The 27138-nt window shown below is 38.5% G+C and overlaps 1 protein-coding gene across 2 annotated transcripts in view; it reads left to right on the forward strand.

Annotated features, from left to right (window-relative positions):
• Positions 1 to 27138, forward strand: part of LOC135628246 (pentatricopeptide repeat-containing protein At4g04790, mitochondrial-like) — a 65499-nt gene that overhangs the window by 25387 nt on the left and 12974 nt on the right. For both annotated transcript variants that reach the window (XM_065134837.1, XM_065134838.1), the window contains exons 7-11: positions 273 to 386; positions 3525 to 3620; positions 18012 to 18110; positions 19155 to 19274; positions 25314 to 25418. In XM_065134837.1, the coding sequence (XP_064990909.1) occupies positions 273 to 386; positions 3525 to 3620; positions 18012 to 18110; positions 19155 to 19274; positions 25314 to 25418 (534 nt within the window). The remainder of the gene's footprint in view (positions 1 to 272; positions 387 to 3524; positions 3621 to 18011; positions 18111 to 19154; positions 19275 to 25313; positions 25419 to 27138) is intronic.

Here is a 27138-nt window from a genome sequence, read left to right on the forward strand (position 1 = left end):
TAGCAATTTAATGACTTGCTCCTCTGATTTTAGCATATTGATCTGAAAAATATGATGCTTTAACTGTATTGATCATGAAACTCATCTCTCTGTTTCGCTTTGAAACATTCTGCTGGTTATTAAACATCACATATCTTGAACTCAGTTTAGGAATAAACGCTTTTGAATTTTGTTCGATCTTTGTTCTGTGTTTTACATTTTATTTTGAAGTCTCTAGCCATATATTCTGGTTCATTTTTGAATTAATGGAATACTCCATGTATTGTTTGCAGATTTATGCTGCCCTTGATATAGTGGACCATATTTGTAAATCTGGTTTGGATGTACCAATCCAATGTTTTCATCCAATATTGCATGCTTGTGAACAATATGGTGAGCTTGACATGGTATGCTTTAATTCTCCACCAACTCCATTTAGTTTGTTCATGCTGTTAATATGTTAATGTCCTAAACAGGTTATAGTATTGTTCAGAAACTCCATGATCAAATAGTGGAATATTATGGTTTGTTGAAGTCCAAATCTGCTGATATGAAGTTCTACTGTTTGTGGATTCAACATCTTTACCCAATAATGCTTATTTGTCACATAACTTGGATGATGTGGATTCTGAAATTGATTCTATTAGGATGATGTCCTTATTATCTAGGCATGATTCTGCCGCCAATTATCTCACCAAATGTGCCCAATTAGTAGTTCGCATCTATACTTCATTTCAAAAGCAATACCAAAGTATGCCCATGAGTGACAACTCAAAAGGATAATAGGGAATTCATGACACTTGGATTTTGTAAAATAGTTATCCTTAAAAAGATATTTTCATGAGCGTGCTTGTGCTTCTTCTAGACTTTGATGAGGATTTACCATTCAAACAGAAAGGTAGTCTCTGTCGTAAGGAAACTTGTAAAATTTCTCTCATTGAGCAGATGCTCCTTTTCGTTTTATTCTACATTCTTCTGTGGCTCAAAATGTTAGATAATCCTTGTGTCATCGTTGGCCTGCTTTTCATGATGATTAGGCAAAAAAACAATGGCCTAGGAATTAGGAAATCGATCTGTTTAACATTCAAATTGCTATATTATGCTCAAATAACTGTCAGCAACCATGTTTTGGTTGATTATAGAAAAGAAAGGAAGGTCTAGTGAAGAAGGCGCATGCCAATGTGGGGTCTAGTGGGAGTCAATATGTGCAGCCTTATAGAGAGGTTGCTTCTCTGTCTCAAATCCTGGTCACCTAGCTTATAGAAGCCACCCTTACTGTGGCTCCGACGGTTGTCTTCTTTTAGGTGATCATCTGCGGCTCTCTCTTCTATCATGTTCAAGTAGGTAGATCGGCTCCAACTGAAGTAGTTTGCCTGTTAGCAAATAACTTGTGATCATGTTGGATCAACACTCACTGTTTGTGGGATGTAGCTGTAAGTCAGAGCCTAAATAATTGTCAAGGACTATTCTATAAAAAATACATTTTGAGGCTTGTCAAGCTAATCTGAATTTTGACTAATCTACAAGTTTCTACCTACGAATCCACATGATCTCTGTCTTCATTTGTCACCATATCACTTCTGTTGACCATGGCTTGTTCTTGAGTTATGATTGGAGGTCATCTCATCTGACACTGGGTAGGATCCAGTTGTCTTACAAAGTGGTGGAATAGTATGTCTCTTGAGTGGAGTACTTCATTTCATGAGCTTTTTTATTGTTTCATCTAAGTTAGCACTTGTAAACATTGTAGAAATATTGTTTCTCATTAATCTTGTTGTTATTGTATAGGTTGTGTTGGTAAAAAGGATAGCATCTATAAAATTTGGTGTTCCCTTGTGAAATGTCATTAACATCTGTTGACTCTGGCTCACAACTCATAAATCCTAATGTAATGTTGGATCATGGCTCCATTTATCATCTGAACATGAGAGGGGCAACCATCCATGGTAATTGCCAGTTTTTATGACAGGCCAGCTAAGTTGTGAGGCCTATATTGTGAGCAAAGGTCCTTATCTCTCAACAAGTCAGAGGAAATAAACTTAACTACCATTAGGAGTGGCAATTGTTGCCTGGCCAACCTTGATGTAATATAAGCAGGTTTCTTTGGCTTATATGAATTTCAGTCGTAAAAGGTTTAACAGGAACAACAAAATCATTAAAAGGGTCTGATTCAGGTTTACAAATTTGAACTGACTGAAGCCAATTAGGGCAATTGATAATAATCTTAAATATGTTAGATATGCCATTTTCATTTTTGTGTTAACTATGTTATTGTTATTTATGAATATTATAAGGTTTAATTGTGTCATTACTTGGCCAATCTGAATTTACCAATTCGAGTTTGGATTGTGCAAGTGTGTCAATTTATGTTGACCGTGTCATCATTGACTTGAAACAAATGACCTGTTTATTGATGGAGTTTAAACAAATTGGTTCTCTTTACATATATCAGGTAGGTCAAGTTTGGGTTTGAATTTTTTGATACAGTTATTAGATGAGTTAGCTCCGAATTTAGAATTTTCTTTGATATATGTATTTTGGCAGTTGGCTGTACACAAATATAAACCGACCCCAAGGCCTTCAGATAGTGGAATAACTGAATTCTTGTCAATTTATTAAGCTTCACAATGTAGGCTTTGATTCAAAATTATGGTACTTTGGCATCAATTCTACACCTCTTAATTTCCAACAATCTTACATAATATTATAATGATATTCCTAATCCTGCCAAATAAACTGATTGGTCTTTATGCTATAACAAACATAACAATCATACCAACATCCAGATCTTAAGCTGGAATGGTTTCTAAATTGAAAGATACTGGTAACTAAGAACAATTTGATTTAAAAAGTAATGTCGTAATATAACTCAGCAATGTGATGCCACATTTTTTAGATAAAATAATATAACCGGAATGACATGGGGGAAAAAATGTACAGAGAGCTGGAAATGAAAAGGATTCTTCAGTTCAAATTTCCAAAGGGGGAAAAATGAATACTTAAAGGCCAAAACTCACTTTTCATAATCCTAGATGGCATGAAGTAGAAGAGGAAGTCTCAATTTCCTTTTTCTGTTTTTTCCCTTTTATTTTCTGGAAAACTTTGTGGGCCTTCTCTTTTTTGATTGGGTGAAGAAACCTTTCATCTTATCTTCATAATTGAAAAAAAATTTACTAATGTCGGCAAGAACTGAAGATACTTGACATATGGTGTATTAGGAAATATTATAATTTCAGCTTGCATCATTTAAATTTATTAAAACTGAATACAGTTTCTTCGATGCTGTTATCCATCATTTTAGTTTCAGAGTCTGAACTATGTTTCATGCTGAGTTAGAAGAGCACTAGTAAGGATTCTCTTCCATTGTACAGCACATGAAGCATCTATCCTAATTGAAAAATATTGAACTTTTATTTTGTTGCATTTATGTATGATATTGAGTTTGCATTTTATTTTTTTCTGCTGGTTATTATTTTGCTTATATGCCCCAGATCTTTTTTTCCTGGTCACCTACAGTTTTTGAGGTTGAATTTTTCTTGATTTAGGTTCATCCAGTCTATTCGATGATGCAGCAACATAACTTGACACCAAAAGGAGACTTCTCCGAGAGCATGATAAGCCTGTTTGTGAAGATGAAAGATGTATGTTAGTGTAATTTTAGTACCTGGATATTCTTCATCGCTTAGTCCCTTTTTTCTGTAGTCTTTTTGACCAAAACAGACTTTTTGCCCCATTTTTGGTTTTCTGGAGAAAATATGGTTATCAAAGATGAAGTAATAATTGGGAAAACAAATTCTTGTTTGTTTGTCTTGTTTTGTTTCTGAAATCTTTTGAAGGATGGAGTTTCGCTTTTGAAAAAAAACTGAAAATTATAATTTTGTGCGATCATTAAGGAAAGTCGTCATAAACATTTTTTGTAGCTTATTTTTTTTTTCATAAAAAAAGAGTGATGCCAAATCTTACCTGAATTCTTTTTCCTTGGTAACTTATTGTTGTCTTGTCTTCATAATGGGCGTACTATTTATTCTGTGTGGTGGAATATTTGTCGAAAATGACAAACAACTGTTCTTTGCATGGATAAGAAACTATTTTTCATAGGAAAATCGTTTTCAGGTTCTCTTCTTGCTTTTATTGTTGATATAGCCTAGTATGTTATTTGAAAAATCATTACATGTAAAGCTGGCACATTGCATGTCAAGGAAATTAGTTTATAACTAAAAACTAGAAGTTTGAGCATGTGAGATGCAAAGGCATTTGAATTTAACTTTGGGTGGTTTTGGAGTTGCATGTTCCTCATAGTTAATATATATTTTTATCTTTCTAGTATGCCAAGATTTAGACTAGTCAACCTTGGCAGTCACATGCTGGTTTCTTATCATAAATAGGTATGTTATTTTTCTTCTCTATTAATCCACACTATAAAAGGTCAACAAGATGTGGGAACTATTGTTAATTAAATGCTCTTTTATTTCTCTTTAATCCAAGGTTTACTATCTCATATGGACCAGGTGTATCGTTCTTCGACCAGACCGGCACATGCTGGTTGGTACCTATGTGTTGTACGTTGGTATGTTGGTACGTTGGTACATACTAGTACATTAATTGAAATTGAGAAAAAAACCCATTTCTGGGTTTTTTCTGCTTAATTTATAAATTTAAATAAAAATAATATATATCTAAGCCATAAGTGAAAATTGAAACTCTTATATTTTCGGATCTATGAGCTTTGTTGCATGGTCCTTCCATCGAAGAAAGTTACTTTCATTGATCTTGAATCACCTTAATAAAAAAAGAGAGTTGTGATGTTTGATTAGGTTTCAAACCTCTAATATTCGAGCAAAATAAACTATCAAGATAACATTAACATATAGTTGTTTCTACCACCAAATTGAATGACGAGACTCCACGGCTGATGGATCGGGTCCCTGAATCCTTTGAAGTTAGTATATTGATATGATAGATTTATCGGACCCAATCTTGAAAATACTCATATTGTTGTGGTAAACCATGTATCATTGATACATCTATGTGGTAAGAGTCATTGCCTATCATCATTAACAAGTTTTCTAAGAGCTTCTTGATGCAAGAATGGTCGTGGCATATAGCAAGGTTCGCAATATCATACCATACCGGCGTTTCGACGTTCGCTTCGGCGACATCACCTCGTTTATATATATATATATATATATATATATATATATATATATATATATATATATCGGTAGCGGGCGGTCCGCGTACCGGTATGCCGTCAGACCGGTACGTACCGCCCGTATCGGGCGCTATCATTCGGTATTGCCTACCTTGGCATATAGGCCTACGGAGGTTGGAGTGCATTGAAACTTTAACTATCATTATTGATATGTTGCTTTATGGCATAGGAATGATCAAACTCGAAAAAAGTTGACCTCACATGCCTTATATATGTTGGCTATAAGATGCCTCATAATGAGAAGGCTATAAATACCAAAGTTCTGAATGCCATATCGTTTCGATGTACCAATCAATTGTCGGTACGATACGTATCGAGTTGCACCAAACGTACCGACACATTGTCATGAACTTAGTTGGTTTTTCCTAAGTCGTGTGGCACCCTTGCGTGTCCGTTCGCAAAGGTTACTCCCCGAAATCTTCTATGGTCCTTTAGGACCTACAAAAGAGAAAACAGGTTAGAGAAAGCATTTCACTCGGGATCCACAAGCAATTATTTCAACAAATACTTTATAGCCAATGCAAATTATAACCATAGACTTCACAAGCTCTGAACGGTCGCACAACAAAGGGTCCAAAATGGTCCACTATAGACCGAAATGCCCACAAGTGTCCAATGACACAACCTTCATTTACAAGCCTAAAACGGCCACCAAAGCAACTAAAATGGGGCTGCCAAGTCTACTGTCAGCCCTCTACATGCTGTGCAAAGCATGAACAAAACCAAAAGACACGGACATACATGAGCATTACATTAAACACCCCGTTTACAATTTTGTCCATAACATTCGCCCCCACTTATTCCTTCAACGTCCTCATCGAAGCCTTTGCCGACATTGTATCTTATTGCCTTTGCTGAGTCTTCAATCTTCTGTTTCAGCTGCAACGCGCCTCTTGGCTCCCAACTGCTCTGTCGTTGTTGTTGAGTAGTCGAACTTTGATCCGCTATGTTACTTTAACTCGTTAATGACCGACTCTAGTGTAGGGTCGGCTGAGTTATGCTGATCCTTGTTGATTCCTATGGATCTTTTAGATGAAAGAAAAGACCTTTGTTGTTATACGCCAGTCTCTTAAATGACTCATGCCGTTTGAACTGGGTGGATGCCTGTTGGAGCTTTAATGAGCATCGCCTCGTAGACTTTGAAGTTTTTGGGATCCTTCCTCCATAAAATTTACCCATCGATTCTTCTTCTACTTAGTTGTTACTTCCAAGTAAGTTCGTATCACTTCCGCTTTCGATTGACATTCTATTGGGAAATGAAACAGACAATCTACTCTTAGTAGCACCGATCACCATTGGTGAGGATTTGACAACTATTGTCTTTCATTAGGTTTTCTTTGAAGGGTCTTTGAACCTGTGTAGAGCTCTTCTACTGGATAAATAAGATAATTAAGGTACTCGATTTTACCCATTCTCTTAAGACTTAAGAAGTCAAAGGTTATTTGACTTTGCTTGCCTCCTTGAAAGTTGTACTCCATGCATCGAGTTGGTTACTGGCATTTGCTCGCTCTTTGCTCACACTTTCGAAGCATATGAAGTGTTTGCACTCCTTGCATTGAGTTAACTACTGTGATTCACCTTCTCATTGTCATCGAACTTTTGGAATGCAAGAAGTTTTCACCACAACTTGAAGCAAGTCTCTAATAGTTTTGGTCGTCTCTAGGATTGTACTGTCTTCTCTATCATCTCTATCACCTACTCCTCTTAGTAGCAAAGGTACAATATTGTGTACTACCTGCTTCGTTCCTTAGTCGAGCACTCTTGCATCGACCCGAAGTCCTCCACTTTCGGCTATATTGATGAGAAGCTCGTTAACATTGGTCTTACGAAGTTTCCTGGCCTCTGCCCTTCGGCCTTGTCTCGGTACTTAGTGTTTGTCTCTACATTCTCCACTCTCCCGGCCCCTTCCATGACCAAGCGCTCTCCCTCCATGAGAGCAAGGGATTGATGACTCCACAAAAGTCCCGCTTCTACGGTGCCATGGCACTACCATGCCCATGGCCCTACCATCTGTCATCTCGTATCTGCGTCCCTTTTTTCGCGATCGGTAGATCCGCCTTTGCGGCATTGTGGCATTCCTCCGAGTCCACCTCCATTCTAACCGATGCTTGGTGTTGGGTAGCTAAGCTCCTCTAGACTCGTCGTGGCTTCCTCGCCCCTTTCGACCATCTACTTCAACACTTCTGTGTTTTCTGAGCAGTTCCCCTTGGTTGATGGAAAGATAGACTGCAACTCCCGTGTATGGCCTCCGCCATCATGTTGCAGGGCTCGTGCTGATTCTGTTCTCCTTAGCTTCCTTGGTAGTAACGTTTGCTTACTCGGTCTTGTCCTTTAGCTTGCTTGGCTCCCTTAAGCGAATATGAGCTCTGGAGTAGTTCAACTCTCCAGCCGCTCCAATCATTCCTCTGCATGATCAAGTACCCTTATGGGACTCACTAGTACTTGCATTTGGAATTCCCCCTCGGTGATACACAACTCTCATATGCTGTTGACCAAGGCTTTCACTTGATGCAAACTTTGGTGTATGCACGAAAGACTCGCCTCTATGGCACCATTGTATTCCTTTTTGAATCCATAACCCTTCTTACCATTATGTTGTTCACCGAAGTGGAGCTCCCAGTAACTCCTAATCATACCTTCGTATGACCTAGTTCCTCGCAGGGCATGTCTTGTGTGTGTCGCATTGCCTCGAAGTGTTCCACCACGATCCACTGCACCATGTTGCCTCCTGGAGACATTTCCATTGCATTCTGATCATTGTGGGATGAACTTGGACTCTCCATGTGTGGCCTTTGCCAGCACATCGTAGGGCCTCTGCCACCTTCGATTGTATTCACTCCTTTAGCAATTGACCTTCGTCCACTCGCTCTCGGGTCACACCTAGACGAAGTACAACTCTAGGACAATCCGTTGCCTAGTAGCTCCCGAAGTCCACCGATCGCTGAAATTGATGCACCATTGCTTGGATCCTGGGCCTCTACCCCCACCAGCACAATCTACGCTGCAACTCGAATGGCAGCACTGTGGCATATTCTTCAAGAGTACCTGCTTTCGCGTCCTTTTGTCCCGTGACAAGGCCTTCTAACCCCAACATCGCCTTCGTAAGTTGAGTCACCTTAGTTCCTCCGTCAAATGCTTCTATTAGATAAGGTGCATGTGCCTCAAAGCTCCCTTAATCTTTGGCACCATGCAGCGCAAGTCCACTCCATCAGAAAAAGGGACCCATGGAATGACATGATATTGCTCTTGCCTCTGCAAGAGTTCATGTCCTTGACCTCTGTCCAAAGAAAGCTTCGTGCCTTCGCTCTATGTTCCATCTTCTATGTTGTCCCTTTTCATGTGACTTGGGTATTTCACTAAGTTACACCCAAGTTGCTCGCTCCTCGGTTTGCATTGGGTTGATAGTAGCCCTCGCTCCCACCATTCCACAAGTCAGCCTTCCGTTGAGTTCGATCTCCATATCGGTTCTAAGTATGCGTTTATTTGGTATTGCCTTGGGTCGCTCTCTCACTTGATCTCGCAATGCATCCACCAATGCATTACCTCATGTGAGATCATGCGACGACTCGTCGTCGTTCGCTCGATCCGTTGAGATTTGTGGAGCTGTTGTATTGAGGTACTTGCTCCTCAAAATGTGCGGTTCATTTCACATAATTCTCCCTCTAGAGAGCCGAGACTTATCCCTTCTGGATATTTGTCTTGTTGGAGCAACTTCTCTCTTCGTATCCTTCCTGCTAGAAGTTTCGGAGACCATCATCCCTTTGGACTACTTCACCTTGCCGAACAAACTATGCATTGTTCTGCTCCCGTAAACGCACTTGCTAGATTGCGACTCTTAGCCAATACAGCCCAATCGCTGCACCCCTCAAGTTTTAGCAACATGCTGAACTTGCTGCACACTTTAGCTTCTTACAGACGTATCCTTCTCATGCCGATGAGGAAGTTTTAATGCTCTATGGCGTCGAGTTTCGATCGCTTTGGGATGGCCACGGACAATCCATCGTTTGTATACAAGCCCTTGCATGAGTTCCGAATTCTTCGAGTAAGCAATTCCCCTTACCTCTGTGAGTTTTGCATAGCTCTTTCAGTTATTGAGTAACCCATCTCACCTTGCACGGTCTCATTTTTTTCAAGCATCCTGCTTGCCTTGAGCATCGTCAAGTTTGGTTGCCAACGGTGAGTCGTAGCTCAAACTCAGCCATCCCAACCTCTGTGCACTATGCATTCTTCCTATCTTGCTTGTCCTCGTGGTACCTCTCGCGCAAAGTGTTGGCCATTCCTCTGAATGCCAGTCTTGGATGCCTGCTTCTCTGAACGACTCCTTTCCCTATATCTTCATGCCCATTTCCTCCAAACGGTCGCGTGTACTGATTGCCCTCAACATAGCCCCGTTAGGTCTCCCACATTTGCATGCCAAGTGTTTCTAAGTGTGCTTGTCCCACTTTGATACCAAATGTTGTGAACTTAGCTAATTTTGCTTAAGTTGTGTGGCACGCTTATGTGTCCATCCACAAAGGTCAGTCTCCCCGAAACGTCCTATGGTCCCTAAGGACCTACAAAAGAGAAAATGAGTTAGAGAAAATGTTTCACTCGGGATCCACAAGCAACCATTTCAGCAAACATTTCATAGCCAATGTAAATTACAACCATAAACTTCACAAGCTCTGAATGGTCGCACAACAAAGGGTCCAAAATGATCCACTACAGACCGAAGTGCTCACAAGTGTCCACATAACAACCTTCATTTACAAGCCTAAAACGATCACTAAAGCAACTAAAATAAGGCTGCCAAGCTTATTGTTAGCTCTCTACATGTTGTGCAAAGCATGAACAAAACCAAAAGGCACTGACATACATGAGCATAAGGTATGCAGTTTCGAATAATATCGCCCGTACCGGGCGGTACGTACCGGTCCATCAGTTGACTGGTACATGGATGGCCTGTTACCGGACGATATATATATATATATATATATATATATATATATATATATATATATATATATATATATATATATATATATATATATATATATATATATATATATATATATATATATATATATATATATACCGAATGGTATATCGCTCGGTATATTGTATCGTACCGTACCGAGCGAATGTCGAAACACCAGTACGGTACGATATTTCAAACCTTGCATGAGCATTACATCAAACACTCTGTTTACAATTTTTTCCATGCCAACACGGTACACTAAGGTATATTAATGTATCAACCGTATCGGTCCTCTATCGGATCGGTATGTATCGCCCGTACCAAGCGGTACAGTATGGTATTGCAAACCATAATAAATACCATAAGCTTCTACTAATGTTCACATCATAGAGGCTCTGCCGTATCTGTCCAAAATCAACTATTACATGCTCTTTCTTCTATCCTTTAGACATTAAACGAGATGTGTGGATCCTCGAGCTCCATGATTTAAATTCTGGGTGGCATATATAAAGTACCATTCCGTCGTCTATGCTCCACCCTAAGCGATGTGAACAACATAGGGGTAGGGAGAGGCTTTTATAAGCCCAAAAGAGATCCCAATAGTCAAATTGACCATTGGGGCGGAGATGTTAAATTTCAGCCCAGTATTGGTCGGAATTTGATTGCTATCGACTAGATTGGTAATAGTTGAATTTCGATTGTACCAAACATTATGTGAGGCATACCGACCTGTCACGGACTTAGCTGGTTTTGCCTAAGTCGTGCGGCACCCTTGCGTGTCCGTCCGCAAAGGTCAGCCTCCCCGAAGCCTCCCATGGTCCCTTAGGACCCACAAAAGAGAAAACGCCTCACTCGGGATCCACAAATAAATATTTCCGAAAACACTTCATAGACAATGTAAATTACAAACAGACTTTACAAGCTCTGAACAGTTGCACAACAAAGGGTCAAAATGGTCCATTACAGACCGAAAATCTCTCACAAGTGTCCACATGACACAACCTTTATTTACAAGCCTAAAGCGGCCACCAATTCAACTAAAATGGGACTATTAAGCCTTCGGTTGTCCCTCTCCAATTTCTTCCACAAACTTGTCAAGTAAATCATATATCTTGTCTCCAGATTTTACAAAAGATGAAGCATCTATTGACTTCACAAGCATAGTCCCTAAAGAACAGTTAACCATAAAATTAATTATACTCCTGCGCCTTCTATCAGTCGAAACATCTGACATAATAGAGCAATCATGTGTTGCCCATGATTCTTTATGACCCTTTAGTAAGTCATTTGTATAACTCAACTCTTTTTGCAACAATGAAACTCGCATCTCATAAGAACTTGAAGGTTTTAATCCCGCACCATATCTTCCAATAGCTTCAATCATTTCTTTAAAACTGTCTAAATGAGTTGTACTAAGCTGAAGACCAGCCTGATAGAAGAAGCGAGCAATGTGCTGAATTGTTCTTCCTCTTATTTCTTTATCACAAGCATCACTTATATTTGTTTGTCTAAATTTTGAGCCTCCTACTTGCCCTTGTTGCTTTTGTGATCCTTAAAACATATATAAATCCATTGGTCCTTTTTTGCCCTTCTTAGTACTCATAACTTCTTTTTCTTTTTTGTCGTATATTTTTTTCCCACTTTGGTTAATACTCATAGAATAATCTTCTTCTTCATCCCTGAGATATTCAACATTGTCTTTTGGTAAATTCTCGTAAGATTCATTCTTTTGTTTTTTCTTTTCATTTATATAACTCAGCAACTCTTTTTTTACTTTAGGTGGACACATTTTGCAAGCTGTTGGAGTCTTGAAATTTTCTACTAGATATTGTTTTGTACGAAAATTAATAGTATTAAAATTAAAATAATATATTATTAATCTAATAAATCGAAATACTGTTACTAGTATACTGTTAACAGTATACTATCGAAAGAGGAGAAAAGTGTAAGGGAAGACCGAGGGTGCTGACTGAGAAAAGCGGGAGCGACAGCGGCAAGCGATGATAGTGGCAGCGGTAGCAGTGAGCAGCAGCAGCGACAGTGGGAGCGGCAAGCGACGACAGTGACAACGGTAGTAGCGAGCAGCAGGAGCGGTGAGCGGAGACAGTGGCAACGGTAGCAGCGGAAGTGAGAGCGGTGACAGTGGCAGCGGCAGCAGCGAGTTGCGGGAGCGACAACAGCAGCATCGGCAGCAGTATCGTGATTGCCGAGCAGGGTTAGGGTTGGGGAAGTCGCGCTGATATCAGTGCTTTAGTTGGTTCGATTGAACCAACTAAAGCATCGGAGACCGAACCAGACCTAAAACGCTGATTTGGTCGCCTGGTTTAACCCAGGCGCTCGCTCGAAGCACCTGGCGCCTGGGCTCGGGCGAGCACCCAGGTGGCGCCTCTTTGAAGCGCGCCGCCTGGAAATGAAGCGAGGCACTCGAGCCTCGCCTCTCCTCGCCCGAGCGCCTAGGCGAGTACCCGAGCGCCTATTGAAATCACTGCCGGGCGGTGCGTACCGGTCCGTCAGCTAACCAATACACGGACCGCCCGTTACTAGACGGGACGGAATATATATATATATATGTATATATATATATACGAGGCGACGTCGCTAAGGCGATGGGACGTCACCTTTTATAAATATATATATATATATATATAATATTATATATATATATATATATATATATATATATATATATAAACGAGGGCTTAGGAGAAGAGAGAGGCGATGTCGTCGAATTATATATATATATATATATATATATATATTTATTAATATACATATATATGTATGTATATATATACCGAACGGTATACCGCTCGGTATACAGTATCGTACCGTACCAAGCGAATGTAGAAACTCCGGTACTGTATGATATTTCAATCCTTGATTGGAACATTAATGTTGTGATGGTTGTAGTCTGATCGTCGTGAACCACACGTGTTTAAGGCGACTCTTGAGGCAAGTATGATTATGACATGTATTGGTGTGGAGCATGGAGAATGTCAGAACTTCTACTTTTGTCATTGATCTACTACTCTATATCATAAGATTGATCATCATACTTCTACTCAGAGATGAATGATCATCACTGTATTACTATTGGTCGTAAGATTTTTCATAATACGACGACTGTGAATACGATGAGCTTCGTTTTATGTCTACGTAGTGTAGGCTCTGTCACATCTGCTCAAAAGCATCCACTATCTTTCTGTTCGCCTTTCATGTATTAACTTGACTAGTACCTAGTCGAGCTTCATGATTTGAATCTTGGGTGGCATACGTAAAATATTGCTCCTCGATTCTTGCACCATCCTTAAACTGTGAGGACAGGACCATCAACTCCTTGACGTCACTGCCATTATCGGTCAAGGCATTATTGTTCACATCGGTACCATGTCTCTGTGTCGTGTGGGTTGCTGAATGTGATTGAGGTGTCTCGTCGCATGGCTCGATTCTTTCAACGGTGCAGCTAATACTACTGCCTTCCCCTTTGCCCTTGCCTTTGTGCGCTAAGCGGGCAATTATGATGGTTGTATGTCTTTAGTTCCTTTAGAAGTTTGATTCAATGTTGTCCGGCTCCTTCCGCCACGTTCTGACTAAGGGGAATCTTCCTCCTACTAGGGATGGTCTTCCTCTTCTTCTATTGCCTTGGTGATAAAACACGAAGGACATGGAGGATCTCTCGCCTCATCAAGTAAAGGATCCTCTTGGTTCTTCATTGCTTCGACCCACTCTAATATCGGCTGTGAATCTTCGTTGTAGTACTGGAGGTCGATGGGATCAATCTTTGGTTCCTCTGGCTCCTTGTCCAGCTCGGCACACTGCAACCTTAGTCGCACGTTGTAGTGGATATATACTAGCTTCTCTAATCGTTCATACGATAGTCTGTTTCAAACCTTCATGTGAATCAATGTGAACGTTGACTAGTTACATTTGCAACTACTAGAGGTCATCGTTCGTGAAAGTACACAGACAACAATCTTCCTTAAATTTGATGCATTCCCTCTAAATTGTAGCCACCACTCGATTATAAAAAGATATAAATGACTTTATTAACATAACCAATATAGTTTATAATCCTAGCAAAGCTATAATAGGATCTATATTGTAATGACATGATACAACTACAACATCGGAGAATGAACCGATTATTTTTCGGAATAATCGGTCCTCCATAATAGCATCGATTGTATCAATAGTTTTTAGCAAGAGTTGATATATAAATTTCTTATTGGTTACAATAAATTTAATTATGTTCTAAGACTATTTCGAAATTGAATGGCTGAATTTTAATAATACGTTGATATATTAAAAATGTTTTGGTTCATATGAACTTCGATCTTGCAATCGATGATCTGTAAATACTGATCAACTTTAAAATAATTTGTAAATGCTTTCTTAACCTCCTCTCTTATTATAATTAGCATATGTTTAAGATAAGGAATTTGGGGATGCTTGTCCATGTTAACCTTGCAGCGGACAATATAAAGTGGTTCCATTACGGTGAGAAAGAAAAGTCTTTTTCACCTTTTTCCATAGCGCGATCTCAAATACCTAGAATTAGACTATTCTTGTAAGGTGATCATTATCTTGAGGCCTTGCCTCTTTTGTTGCATTGAGTTTAAGACAATGAAATTTATAATAAATTGAGTGACTCCGGATCGGAGTATCTCACCATTTGTATCAAAGAGTGGACCCAATGATGATTATATATAAACTTTGTGATCGATTGTTATCGGGCTACACACTTGCTGACTGATTGTAGTTCATCAATATCTTTTAGCATCAGGTCCATGCAATGAGCTGTACATGGAATCCCAAACAATGGTCCTTTTTTTTATTAATTGTAAATCGACCTTCTTGAAATTAGCTCTATTGTTGGTGATTATTTGGACAATGTACTGTAATCTGATCTTCTCTAATACGGTGTCCATTAGGTTTTCAGTATAGTTTGTATTTTGAATCTTGTCGGAAGCATTTACTGACTTATGAAAAATCACCCGTCTATTGTAATACACAAGAAAATTGATGATACTCATTCTTGTTGGCACTGTCCAATTGTCACACATTAGTGTCACCCTATGTTCCTCCCATTGTTTCTTGAAGGATTTGATTCGATCCTATAGTTCTGCCACCTCCTTATCTAAATTCATGCTATGGATCTCCTTTGATGTTGGAGGTTGGATCCCGACGCTAACCTTTTGAATAAAAGAGATCATGCTTTGATGATATAGACCGTGGGTTATGTTTGCTGGAATCTTGTAGAAGTTGAATCATTTTTCAATTGTCTTCCCAATATCTTGCTTCTTTTCTTTTGTATATGCATTGGCAATCCATGTTTGCTTCGTTATTTGTGGAGGATAGACTTGTGGATCGATATCAATAATATTTGGTACTGACCTCTTGCTAAGTCCTTTAATAAAATCATAGATTCCACCCTTTCTCATGCTATCGATTTGACTCCACTGATGAGGAGGGGTAGTTGGCTGTCTCATGTTGGCCGACCTTTGGAATCCTTGGCGTAGACTCATTGCCAACGCTATGCTCCTATTGTGAGCCAGGTTGTTGATGCCTCGTTGCTTCCTTGTACAATATATGTTAAATTATGATGAATTCATAATCAAATAGACTATTCATAACATTAAAAACATTTAATACCCCCTAATTAGCCATCTTTTACCACAATAAACATGTCAAATACTCTAATAATTATTAAATACATGAAATTGACCCAATAAAGGGTCAAATGATGATAAATTTATCATTAAATACACTAATTACAACATTAAAAAACTTAATTAAACCATAATTAACTCTATTTTATTATTATAAATATGTTAAACACCTTAAGAGACATTAAATACGTAAATTTGATCCAATATAGGTCACATTACGATGAAATCATCATTAAATACACTAATCACACTATTAATATATTTAATTACTCTCTAATTATTCTTCTTTTATTAGTATAAACATATCAAACATACTAATAGGCATTAAAGACATTTAATTGATCCAATATGGGTCAAATTTCAATACCATTGTATTGAAATACACTAATCATAGCATTAACAGTTAATTAATCCCTAATTAGTCCTCTTTCATCACTATAAACATGTCAAACACCCTAATAGTCATTAAAGACATTGAATTGACCTGATATGTGTTAAATTTTGATTAAATCATCATTAAAACCAATAATCACAGTATTAAAAAACTTAATTAAAATCTAATTAAACCTATTATACCATGATAAACATGTAAATCATCTTAATATGCATGAAATACAAAATTTGACCCATTAAATGTCTAATTTTGAAAAAATCAGCATTAAGCACACTATTCACAACATTAAGGGCCTTAATTACTCCTTAATTAACGCTATTCTATCATCAAAAATATGTCAAACAACATATTAGACATTAACCATATAGAAGTGGCTTAATCATATTATAAATCAACAAAAATCTAGAAAGAGAATACATACCTATTGATTAGAGTGTTTTTCCTTTGACTTAAGTGTTAATCCTCCTAAATTTGATCCAATCCACAAATTACAGTTTTGTTTAGTTTAAGAGAGTGAAAATATGAGAATGTAAGAGAAATATGAGTGACAAGGAGTTTGAGAGAGTGAAATGGGTTGAAAGAGAGGAATCTCGACCCTTGAACGGTATCGGTCGAAATCCGATCGGTATAGGTTGGTAACGATCGGATCTTGACCATTCCAACCGGTCTAGACCATGTTTCACCTGATCTAGGGTCATGCAACATGTACCGCCTGGTACGAGATGGTCCGCATATTGATCCCTTGTCGGACCAATACATATCGCCCGTATCGGGTGGTACGCTATGGTACTTGAATTTTGGATCTCACAAGCAAATAAAGGCAACTGAACTTTTGTTAGGCAACTAAGCACTCTTGTGAATGTGAGTGGTCGCCGATGGATGATGCATAACGATCACTAGGCACTTGCAAGAAATGACACAATAGGGCTTACTTAATAGTTAATACTACTTACCACCCCTCCTCCAATTTCTGAATCTCCCATCCTCCTTGTGCTGCTACCTAGGGGATTCCAAGGAGCTGTGATAGTTGACATTTTGTTGGTTGCTCGACTTGGTTGCAACCACCTCGGTAATATGGGGAAAAGGGGTTGTTTGGCCTGGTTTTGTTTGAGCGATAATAACCGGACAACTCTGCTTGTGAAGCTTACAAGGACTTAAAACACAAGCAAAAGTGAGGCTGCTAGAATACTGCAGATTTCTCCATATACAAAACAAACCAATAATGGTAAGACGGATATGAGTAAGTGGCGATAGGCATACCAATTTAATGCAAATTGGTACCAGTCAGCTTACTATCCAATAAACCTAGTGCAGTAAGGTCACCACTTGGTAAGTTTGGTTTCTGGATTGGACTGTAAAAACTAGTCTGTACCAAGTTGTAAGGTCAAACCTTTAATCCTTGCTTTGATGTGTTTTCTCACATATGATGTATAGTTGCCTTTATTGATATAATAACCACCAAAAGCTACGTGTGTCTTATTTCATTTCAATACTATAAGGCACATAATTTTCCTGACAGTTTGGAGTCTCCTTGGCAACATGGATTGTCCAGATTTATACTCTTATCAGTGTAAACCACAAGGCTATGTTCTGGTCAATCTCATGCATGTCAAATTTAATTTTTCAAGTGATTCACATTGATTAGGAAGTATTGTGGCTAATCTAATGAAAAGTAGTTTTTAATGGTATGAATAAACTCGTACTGTGTTCTGTGGACATTATCTGTGGTTGTTGTATTGTGAATATCCATCTTGTTGCTGTTGAATGTTGATACTTAACGGAACTTTGCTTTCTAACCAGTTTGAAGGTGCTTACAATCTGCTAGCATATGCGAAAGGGATGAACAAAATGCCTACTACAAGCATGTATAATATTATCATGGCTGGGTATTTTAGGGAGGTAAGTACTTATTTTGTTGTTTTGTCATTGTTCTTTGTAAGATGAAGCAAAATTGTCCAAACCACTGTCTCTATAATTGATAATCTATTTCTATTACTATGTAAAACTCATGCAAACTGCAGAAAGCCATGGAATTTCCTCAAAAACTAAGTGCACAAATGAATATTCCAAACATTTGAAAAAAAAATTCTCTTTGCCCATTTTTACATGTATTCATATAAAAACTTGTGCATTTAATTGAAAAACCATGCTACTTGTCTAAAAGTTCTTATATGAGAATGTAGTTAGTTATTCAATCAACATGGAGCAGCTAAAGAACCATTTTAGAACCTTTTCCAATACTAATGTGGATCCTCCAAGTGAAGAGAGTGACCAAGAAAGGCCTAGACAAAAGAAACATTATGAATGGTTTGGTTGTAAAAGTTCAAAAGATCTTTTCATGCTAGCATTGGTTCAGTATAGGTATACTGGATGGGACACCGATCTGTACTGACCGATTCACTGAAAATCATGGACTGTTATTGAGCTGTATGTTCCAGTTCCCATCCTTGATCAGACTAGCAAATACTGGATGATACTTGATACTTAATAGTCCTACTGGTATTTGAACCTAATACATATGTAAGTAGATAAAACTTAATAGTACAATAGCAAACATTACTTCTTAATCCTAAAAGGCTAAAACCAAGCTAGGTTGCACTGATGCAACTTTTTATGGCTGGTATCTTCTTGATCCATTTGCTTCTTGACCAAGAAGCCTAGTGGTTCTTCAGTAAAGTCTGGCATTACCTTTGGTCCTTCGTAAAATGGATATCTTTGCCATCTCAATCTTTGCTGTGAATACTTTTGTGGTTTTGCCATTGGACTGCTCTTTTTTATATCTTATCACCACTTCTGTAAACATGAAATTTATAATGTAAGAAAGATGTGTCTGTCTCATGATACAAATTTGTTCCATTGAACCTGGATATCTCTTAAAATAATACCCTTTTTTTTATTGTCTATCTTGGTCTCTTATGTCTTTCTTTTTTTCCGTATATGTAGCAAAATTATTATGGAGCACTTAATGTTCTCAAACAAATGGAAGATGCAGATATAAATCCAGATTCCAAGACTTTCAGTTATTTGATAGCTAACTGTAAATGTGAAGAGGATATTGTCAAGGTTAGTATATATCAGATTGCATTATATCTGTTATTGTGTCATTGCAATGGACGATGCATATTATTTGTTTCAGATTCATGGATCTTGAATCCCACTGTAGATTGTTTCTCCTATTTTTGTGTTTCGGTTATTTAGCCTTTACTGATGCATTTGCATTGACCATAAATTTGTATGTCTAATCTTAACTTGAATATGATAAACTCAAATTGTGTGCCTTTTGTGGAGGATTTTGACATGTCCAAGAGGGAGAAAGCTATAGGTGCTATAATAAAGTTGTTTTTTTGTGACCTAGGTGAGCAAAGCTTGACTCACAAACACAACCTCTTAAAGGCTTGCATTGACCCTCCTAGACCCTGTATTAATGGAACCTTGTGCTGTGCATTGGTCCCCTTTTTCTTTTATTCTTACATGCAGTGATTGCAAAAGGCGCTCGGGCGCTCGCCTAGGCGCTCGGGCGAGGCGAGGCGAGGCCCGAGCGCCTCGCTAATGTCCCAGGCGGCGCGCTTCAATCAGGCGCCGCCTGGGCGCTCGCCCGAGCCCAGGCGCTGGGCGCTTCGGGCGAGCGCCTGGGTAAACCGAACCAGAATTTTAGGTCTGGTTCGGTCCTGGTTCGGTTGTTAATTGGTTCAATCGAACCAACTAAACCGATATAACCCCAACCCTAACCCTAACCCTAACCCTAACCCAACACTAACCTGCTGCCGCTGCCGATCCCGATCGCGATCTCGTCGCTCGCTGCCGCTGCTCCCGCTGTCGCTGTCGCTGCTCGCGCCTCCCGCGAGCCCTCTCGCTGCTCGCGACTCCTGCGAGCCCTCCTGCTGCTCGCGCCTCCCGCGAGCCCTCTCGCTGCTCGCGTCTCCTGCGAGCCCTCCCGCGAGCCTTCCCGCTGCTTGCGCCTCCCTCGAGCCCTCCCGCTGCTCACGCCTCCCGCGAGCCCTCTCGCCTCCTGCGAGCCCTCCCGCGAGCCTTCCCGCTGCTCGCGCCTCCCTCGAGGCCTCTCGCTGCTCGCGCCTTCCGCTCCCTTTCCCTTTCCCGCTGTCGCTGCCGCCGCTCGCCGCCGCCGCTCGCCGCCGCTGCTGTCGCCGCTCGCCGCTGCTTCCTCGTTTCTCCGTCAGCAGGTTTATACTGTTAATGTGATTATATTTATTAATTATATTATATATTTTTATATTTTTATTTAAAATTTTAAATAATTATATTTATTAATTATATTTTATATTTTTATATTTTAGCGCCTCGCTTCGCTCGGGCGAGCGCCTAGCGCCTCGGGCGTTTTTGGACCTTGGCGCCTTTTGGCGCCTAGCGCTTTTTAAATCACTGCTTACATGTCTGAGTAATTAATGGCAATGGCACAGTGATAATTTCTATTGCTAATGCTAGTGTTCAAAATTTTTGGGGAGAAATATAGATATTTATATTTTATATTTTTGGACATAGAAAAGGCATATTATATGATTACTAGCTATGCTGATCAATGTCAAGGGACTTCTACTTTTCTGGCATGGTATAGGCATATGGTATTTGTGTCCAGAGTATTTTGAGAAAGCAGGGTACCAAATTTGACTTGTTTCAGCTGGCTCAGACCTTTGTTACTAGCGTGATAATAGCACTGGATTGCCAAAGTTAAAACCTTCTTCTTAGATACTAAAATAATATTTACTGTGGCCTACTGGGGAGACATACTGGATCATTTACTTGTTTGGATCAGTTGAGCCTTTATCATATAGTTATGCCCCAACTGCCAGTCCTCAAAGTCAATATTTGTCTGCAGCTAGTGTGATAGACTTACATTATCAAGTTGTTGTAGAGATCATTTTAGCAGAAGACTACAAGCAAAAGGAACTTCGTCAATACTAAATCAGAAAATAGAGGTATATAGCAAAGAGAGAAATTTTCAGTGCCTTGAATAAATTAATGAATGAAAGATGAGAGGAAGAGGTGCATCGGGAATTTCTGTTTGACTATCTAATACACTTATGTTTGAAGAAAATTTTATCAGAAATTCACTGATCTTCCTTGCTTTCTTAAGCCAGAATGTTGGGCAGCTTGAGTGCCTTACAAGGAAAGAGTGAGATGATTACATTATTCGTTTGTTGAAGGTACTCACAATGGATAATACCAATGTGGTATTCATTGGTGACAAAAAAAGACTTTTAAATACAAAAACAAAGGAACTTGAGTTGATTTTGAATCAATCATACCCAAGAATACAACAAGGGAAGCCCCTTCTAGAAAGCGAGAGAATATGGTATGCCTTGGATGGTCTTCTTCTTTAAGATGAAACATGGGAAGGATGAGTTGTTTTATAAGGAAAGAATTGTACATAAAATGATGAATAATTGTTTTCCATGGCTAATAAATGTCCGAAGAAGACATTCTCTAACAAGGGAATTTGAATTGGTTTGAACTAGACATACTTGGGAGAGTAACAACTAACAACCATGGTTCACCTTATCATGTCGAAGTATTGGTCTTTGGTTGGACCGGTACGTACTGTTCGTGTCACATATACATCAGTACATGTTATTAAACCCAAGAAAGGGATGTTATCCTAATTTTATAGTATATAAATTAAATTTGGTACTGAAATATGCATTAATAAGCCTCTAATTACCCACTAAACATGGTGCCTAGATATCCTAATTTATTGTTGTCTATGCCAAGGTCTAAACCAATAACATATATTTGGCTTTATGTTTATAGCCTCGTCAATATTGATTTGACTTCCGGTAATTTATTTGGGATTCTAAGATTTCAATAAGATTAGTGTTTGTACAATATTCAGAACTCATGGTTCTAATTCTTAAAATTAAGGCTTGAGTCATGGACCCTTTATCAGTATGATAGATACATCTATAGCGATAATGATATATTGTGGTAAAAAAATGTAACGGGCATGGTGATGAGGTGACTGAGAATTTGGACAGTGCAGTATCTGACCATTCTACGTCACTCAGGCCATTACTAAACTCAGACCAAGTATCATAGATTAGACTGCATAAATCATGTTTAGCAAAGACTAACACATGACTGAGACTAATGCTGGAGCTGCCTTTCAAAATATCTAGGGTGTTTGTAACTGTGCATTCAATACAATGGTGTGGTGTCAATCTCCTCTGCATGGCGTGAACCCTACTTTCATTCATATTCTTTTCTTTGGTACATGTTTGATCATCATTATTTTTGCTTTTCAAGGTTCTTGGGGCCGATTTGACATTGCTGGAGCCAAGGTAGATAGATGAGAAGAAATCGACTCCTCATGTTTGATTGGAGACAAACTTCTCATCTATAAGAGTAGATGTGTGTGTGTGTGTGTGTGTGAGAGAGAGAGAGAGAGAGAGAGAGAGAGATCTATCTCATATGTCATTTACAATTCCACTGAAAATATTTTTTTTAAATATTTCATTTAATTGAAATAATCTGGGATGTTTTACTTTGCTCCTCAGCAACCAGTTTAGTTGTAGGTTGTTATTCAATAACGAGTATAATTGAGCACTATTTACTCTTTAGCAACCTACATGCGCCTAGTCCTTTGAGTTCGGTTGCTTATTGGTTTGTGAATTACAAGCTTAATTGTTGGAAGGATACTAGTATGTTGATGGACTTGATGTTGACATTTTCAGTTTAATATTCAAATTGTTTGTAATATTTGACATTGATATGTTAGGGAATGATTGTGTGTGATGGATGCAATAATGATTTTCCCCAAAGTGAAATTTCCAAGCATAAGTTTGAAGACATGCAACTGCACTGCCTAGCTTTCTTTATGTGAACTCAAAATGGGGTTTGAGATTCTTTTTAAGATATCAATGGACAGGTGTCTTATTTCTCATCGTAAAATTTAAGCGGATGACAGCACCTTAGTTTAACCTGATGAAATTATTCTATCAGTTTCTGGGAGAAAACTGAGCGATAATTCATAATGCATTCTGCTGTTAGGTCCACTTGATAATTCTATTGTTAGTGTGTGTGTGCAAGAGAGAAACCATAGTTATCATAACTGAACCAGGAGCAACCCAGTCAAGCATTGGGTTACTGGCCGATCCAGTGGGTCAATTGGTCGGACCATATGTTTAATTTAATAATATTTTAGATTATATTAAATACTTTTAAATTATATATAATAAAAATCTAAAATATTGAGACTAATTAAAAACTATATAAAAAATGAGGAAAACGATAATATCAACCAACATTATGAACATAAACATTTGTGCTAATTATCGTGGTTCCCACTTTTTCCGGTCTGACCACCCTGGTTTGGTCCGGTTCTGATTACTATGAGAAAAACTATTGCAGGCTTCGAGGAGAATAAGACTGCAGTGATGCTATTGGAAAAAAGGGTAAAGGAGAGTTAAAAAGAGACAACTTTCATGACAGAGTTCTAAGCAGGAACTAAGAGAACATACTGTAATGATGAGCCCAGAGATCCTTCTAATTGTTTTTTGTTATAATTCATTGTCTTTTATGTCTATGCATTTCATTGTCAATTGCTGCATCTAGTTGAAGTAGTCTTCATCAGTTATCTCTATTAATGTTTGTCCTTCTATAATTCTCTTAAAAACATTGTTTTCCTTTTTGTTGTCTAGATTTCTTGCTGATTTAGCTTTTTGGAAGTTAAAGTAGAATCTAGAGATTGTTGGGGAAAACCAAAAGACATTATTCATATAAGCTTATGTTTGGAGCATGGGATTCAATTTTGCCTATTGGACCTATATCAGTCCAACCTTGGACCAGTACAGGTCCTATATGTGCTGGCATACTGGCTGATGCATACTAGCTGATGGTATGTCAGTACACACCACTGTACAAAAAAACCAAAAAATTGGCTAGAAAAAAAAAACCTAATTTAGGGTTCTTTCTCATATTTTATTTGTAAATAAAATCAATAGTAAGACTGTTGTACCACTCAAACCTGTACGAAAAGGGCTGTGGTACATCCTGGTCTCTCGTTTCGGGTGGTTGGTACAACTCAGGGAAAAAAACATAAAACAGTGATTCATGAGCCCTCTTCTTGCTGCTGCTGCCATTCTTGAGCCCTCTTCTTGTGACACCACTGTTGTCATCTGCGAGCCTTCTCACCGTTGTCCTTCTTTTCCTCCTCTTCTCATCCTTCTCTTCTTCCTTTTTCTTCCTTCTCCTTCAGTACTTCCTCCTCCATTGCCTTCCCTTATTGCTTCTTCTTTCTCCTTCATCCTTTTCCTCCACCATCTCCTCTTTCTTACTCTTCCTTTTTCCTCCTCCACTGTGCCACCTTCTTCTGCTTCTTCATCTTCAAAACACTGGTGTGTACCAGCATAGGGTGTCAGTGTACTGGTACCAACCAGTACATACCAGTCGAGCCAGTGATGGTACGAGACTAAAAATCTTCTTGAGCAAATAGCCCTCCCCTAGATTTTCTTAAATGATTTTGGAAGAATTTGTGAAAGATTAAGGAGAGATTTAGAAGGGAAGTAAAGAAGAAAATAAAGTGAGTGAGAGAGTCGGTTTAAAGCTACCAAAGAGACCCATCTGGCTGAGGTCAGTAATGGGCATGCCTACTGCCAGAACAGGCATTGTAAGTCTGTTTGGTCAGGGTCACTATTGGATATGTTTACTGCCTGTACGGACCTGTTATCAGGCCTGTAATGGACAGTAAGTCCAGTTTACAGGGGTTACCAAGCTGTAACCCCTGTATTGGACCTAGTACAAGCATTGTAAGTCTGTTTGGTCAGGGTCACTATTGGATATGTTTACTGCCTGTACGGACCTGTTATTAGGCCTGTAATGGACAGTAAGTCCAGTTTACAGGGGTTACCAAGCCGTAACCCCTGTATTGGACCTAAACCACCTGGTTGGCCTGTACTGAACAGGTAAGTCCAATTTATATTCCTCTATAATATGTTTTCATCATGATTCTGAAGATTTATTGAATCTTTTTTTTTTTCCAAAAATTCATTTGTTTATGATGGTTCCATTATGATGTTTACCATAAATTATTGTTGTTCACTCATGATATTCTGCTAAAGCCTAATATAGTGAGCTTTGAACTGTGTGCAGTATCGTGATGAAATGCGCCACTCTGGAATCGAATTTACTAAGTATGTTTATATGGCCCTCATAAATGCTTATGCAAAATTTGGAAACTTCGAAATGGCAAAACAGGTAATCCATTCAGATATGTGCACAATTTTCTTGTTGTTTTAATTGTGGCTAATTTTATGATTTTCTTAACATTGCTATCCAAATCATGTTCTCTATAAGTAGAGAGTACTGTTTTTTAGCATTCATGATTTCATTTGAGAGTAACTATTGCTCAAATCCTTGGGTTAAGGTACCACCTATTGACAATAACTTTCCTTGAAATACTTTGTTTTACAAAGTGTTTAAATCAAGGTTGTCAAACTCGCGATATGGGCCTTAAGATCACACAATCTTACAGCCCAGGTCAAGCTTGGCAAGTTGAGCTGGTCTTCGAAGGTAAATCTAATGGGATCGAACCCACTCGCGAGTCGACTCGATAAAATCCCTAGCTCATTTCTCTACTATTTAATTGCAGTCATGTTCCTAATAATGTGATTCCATCATTCATATATAAGACATTCGGAAGTGTGAGGCTTTCATTCTTGAGAATTGAGCCTTGAGCTAAGATGAAAATTTGTAGTTTTGATTTATATGTTTTTTTAATTGATTTATATGAATTTTATCTCATCTAAAATCTTCTATTTTTTAATCCATAACTATTATATTTTAGAAAAAGAATATTTTCTTTGCTCATTTGTGCTTTCATCCAATGCCATATTGGTATCTGAGTACTTGTTCCATGTGTAATACATCAGCTTGTCATCATATATGATTCCTTTGTAATCATGTGTTGGTTGTTTTTAATAAGTCATGTTAGAAATTGTTAGTAGGCACATTCATGATTGAGATCAATTATTGAAAATTAAAATTCTTGTATTTTAGTAAGTTTACCATGCTTAGAATCTCCTTATCCTTTGTTAGTTTATGACCAGATTATCCCTTATTTACTTAATTGTCTCTATTAGTCCTATACCTGATGGTGTGATAATATAATTTACATGTTCCATTCATTCAAATTTTGTTCTTCCTACACATATGCAAAAGGTTGCTTTAAAGCCACTGCTTTCTTTGTGCATCTCAATAGAACCAACTAAAACAATAATTGAAATGCTATTTTAAGATGGAAGAATCCAAGTGCATTTTAGGTATTGTAATACATAATGTAGCATGAGCTTATTAGTTTCTTGGTCTTTACCTCATTTCACAAGGAATGGTCAAATTGGAACGTACCAACCACATTGGTAAATTCTGAAGGTTCGAAGAGTAATAAAGAGAAAAGGAAGGGACATATGGCCATAGAGGAAGAAAAGAAAGGAGGAAGGAAGAAGAGGATGCAGTGGAAGATGGAAGAAAAGAAAGCAAGAAGAGAAAGCGGTGGAGGAAGAGGAGAAGACGAGGAAGCATACCCAAGGTCGAAGGTCAACGGATGACAATGAGGAGATGTAGGTGATAGTGAGAAGAGCGGAGGTTTCATGGTGGCGGACGACAACTAGGGTCTATGGAGAAGAGGGCTAATTTTAACCTTTTAAATTTTTTTAATTACGACTCGAGCACCACAAATAGGGGCTTTTGGGTGGTCCATGTACTGGTTCATGCCTAGACTTGTACATATTACCTAGGACGTACTAGTCCAAGCAAAATGGAGTTCCATATTATTGACTTTCATTTGAGGCAATCAACTTAAAGTGGGATACATAATCCATACTTTTCAACAGAATAAATGATTACGGACTTAGCTGGTTTTGCCTAAGTCGTGCGACACCCTTTCATGTCTGTCTGTAAAAGATCAGCCTCCCCGAAA

This window comes from Musa acuminata, chromosome BXJ3-1 (genome assembly GCF_036884655.1).
Source record: "Musa acuminata AAA Group cultivar baxijiao chromosome BXJ3-1, Cavendish_Baxijiao_AAA, whole genome shotgun sequence".
Classification (NCBI taxonomy): domain Eukaryota; kingdom Viridiplantae; phylum Streptophyta; class Magnoliopsida; order Zingiberales; family Musaceae; genus Musa; species Musa acuminata.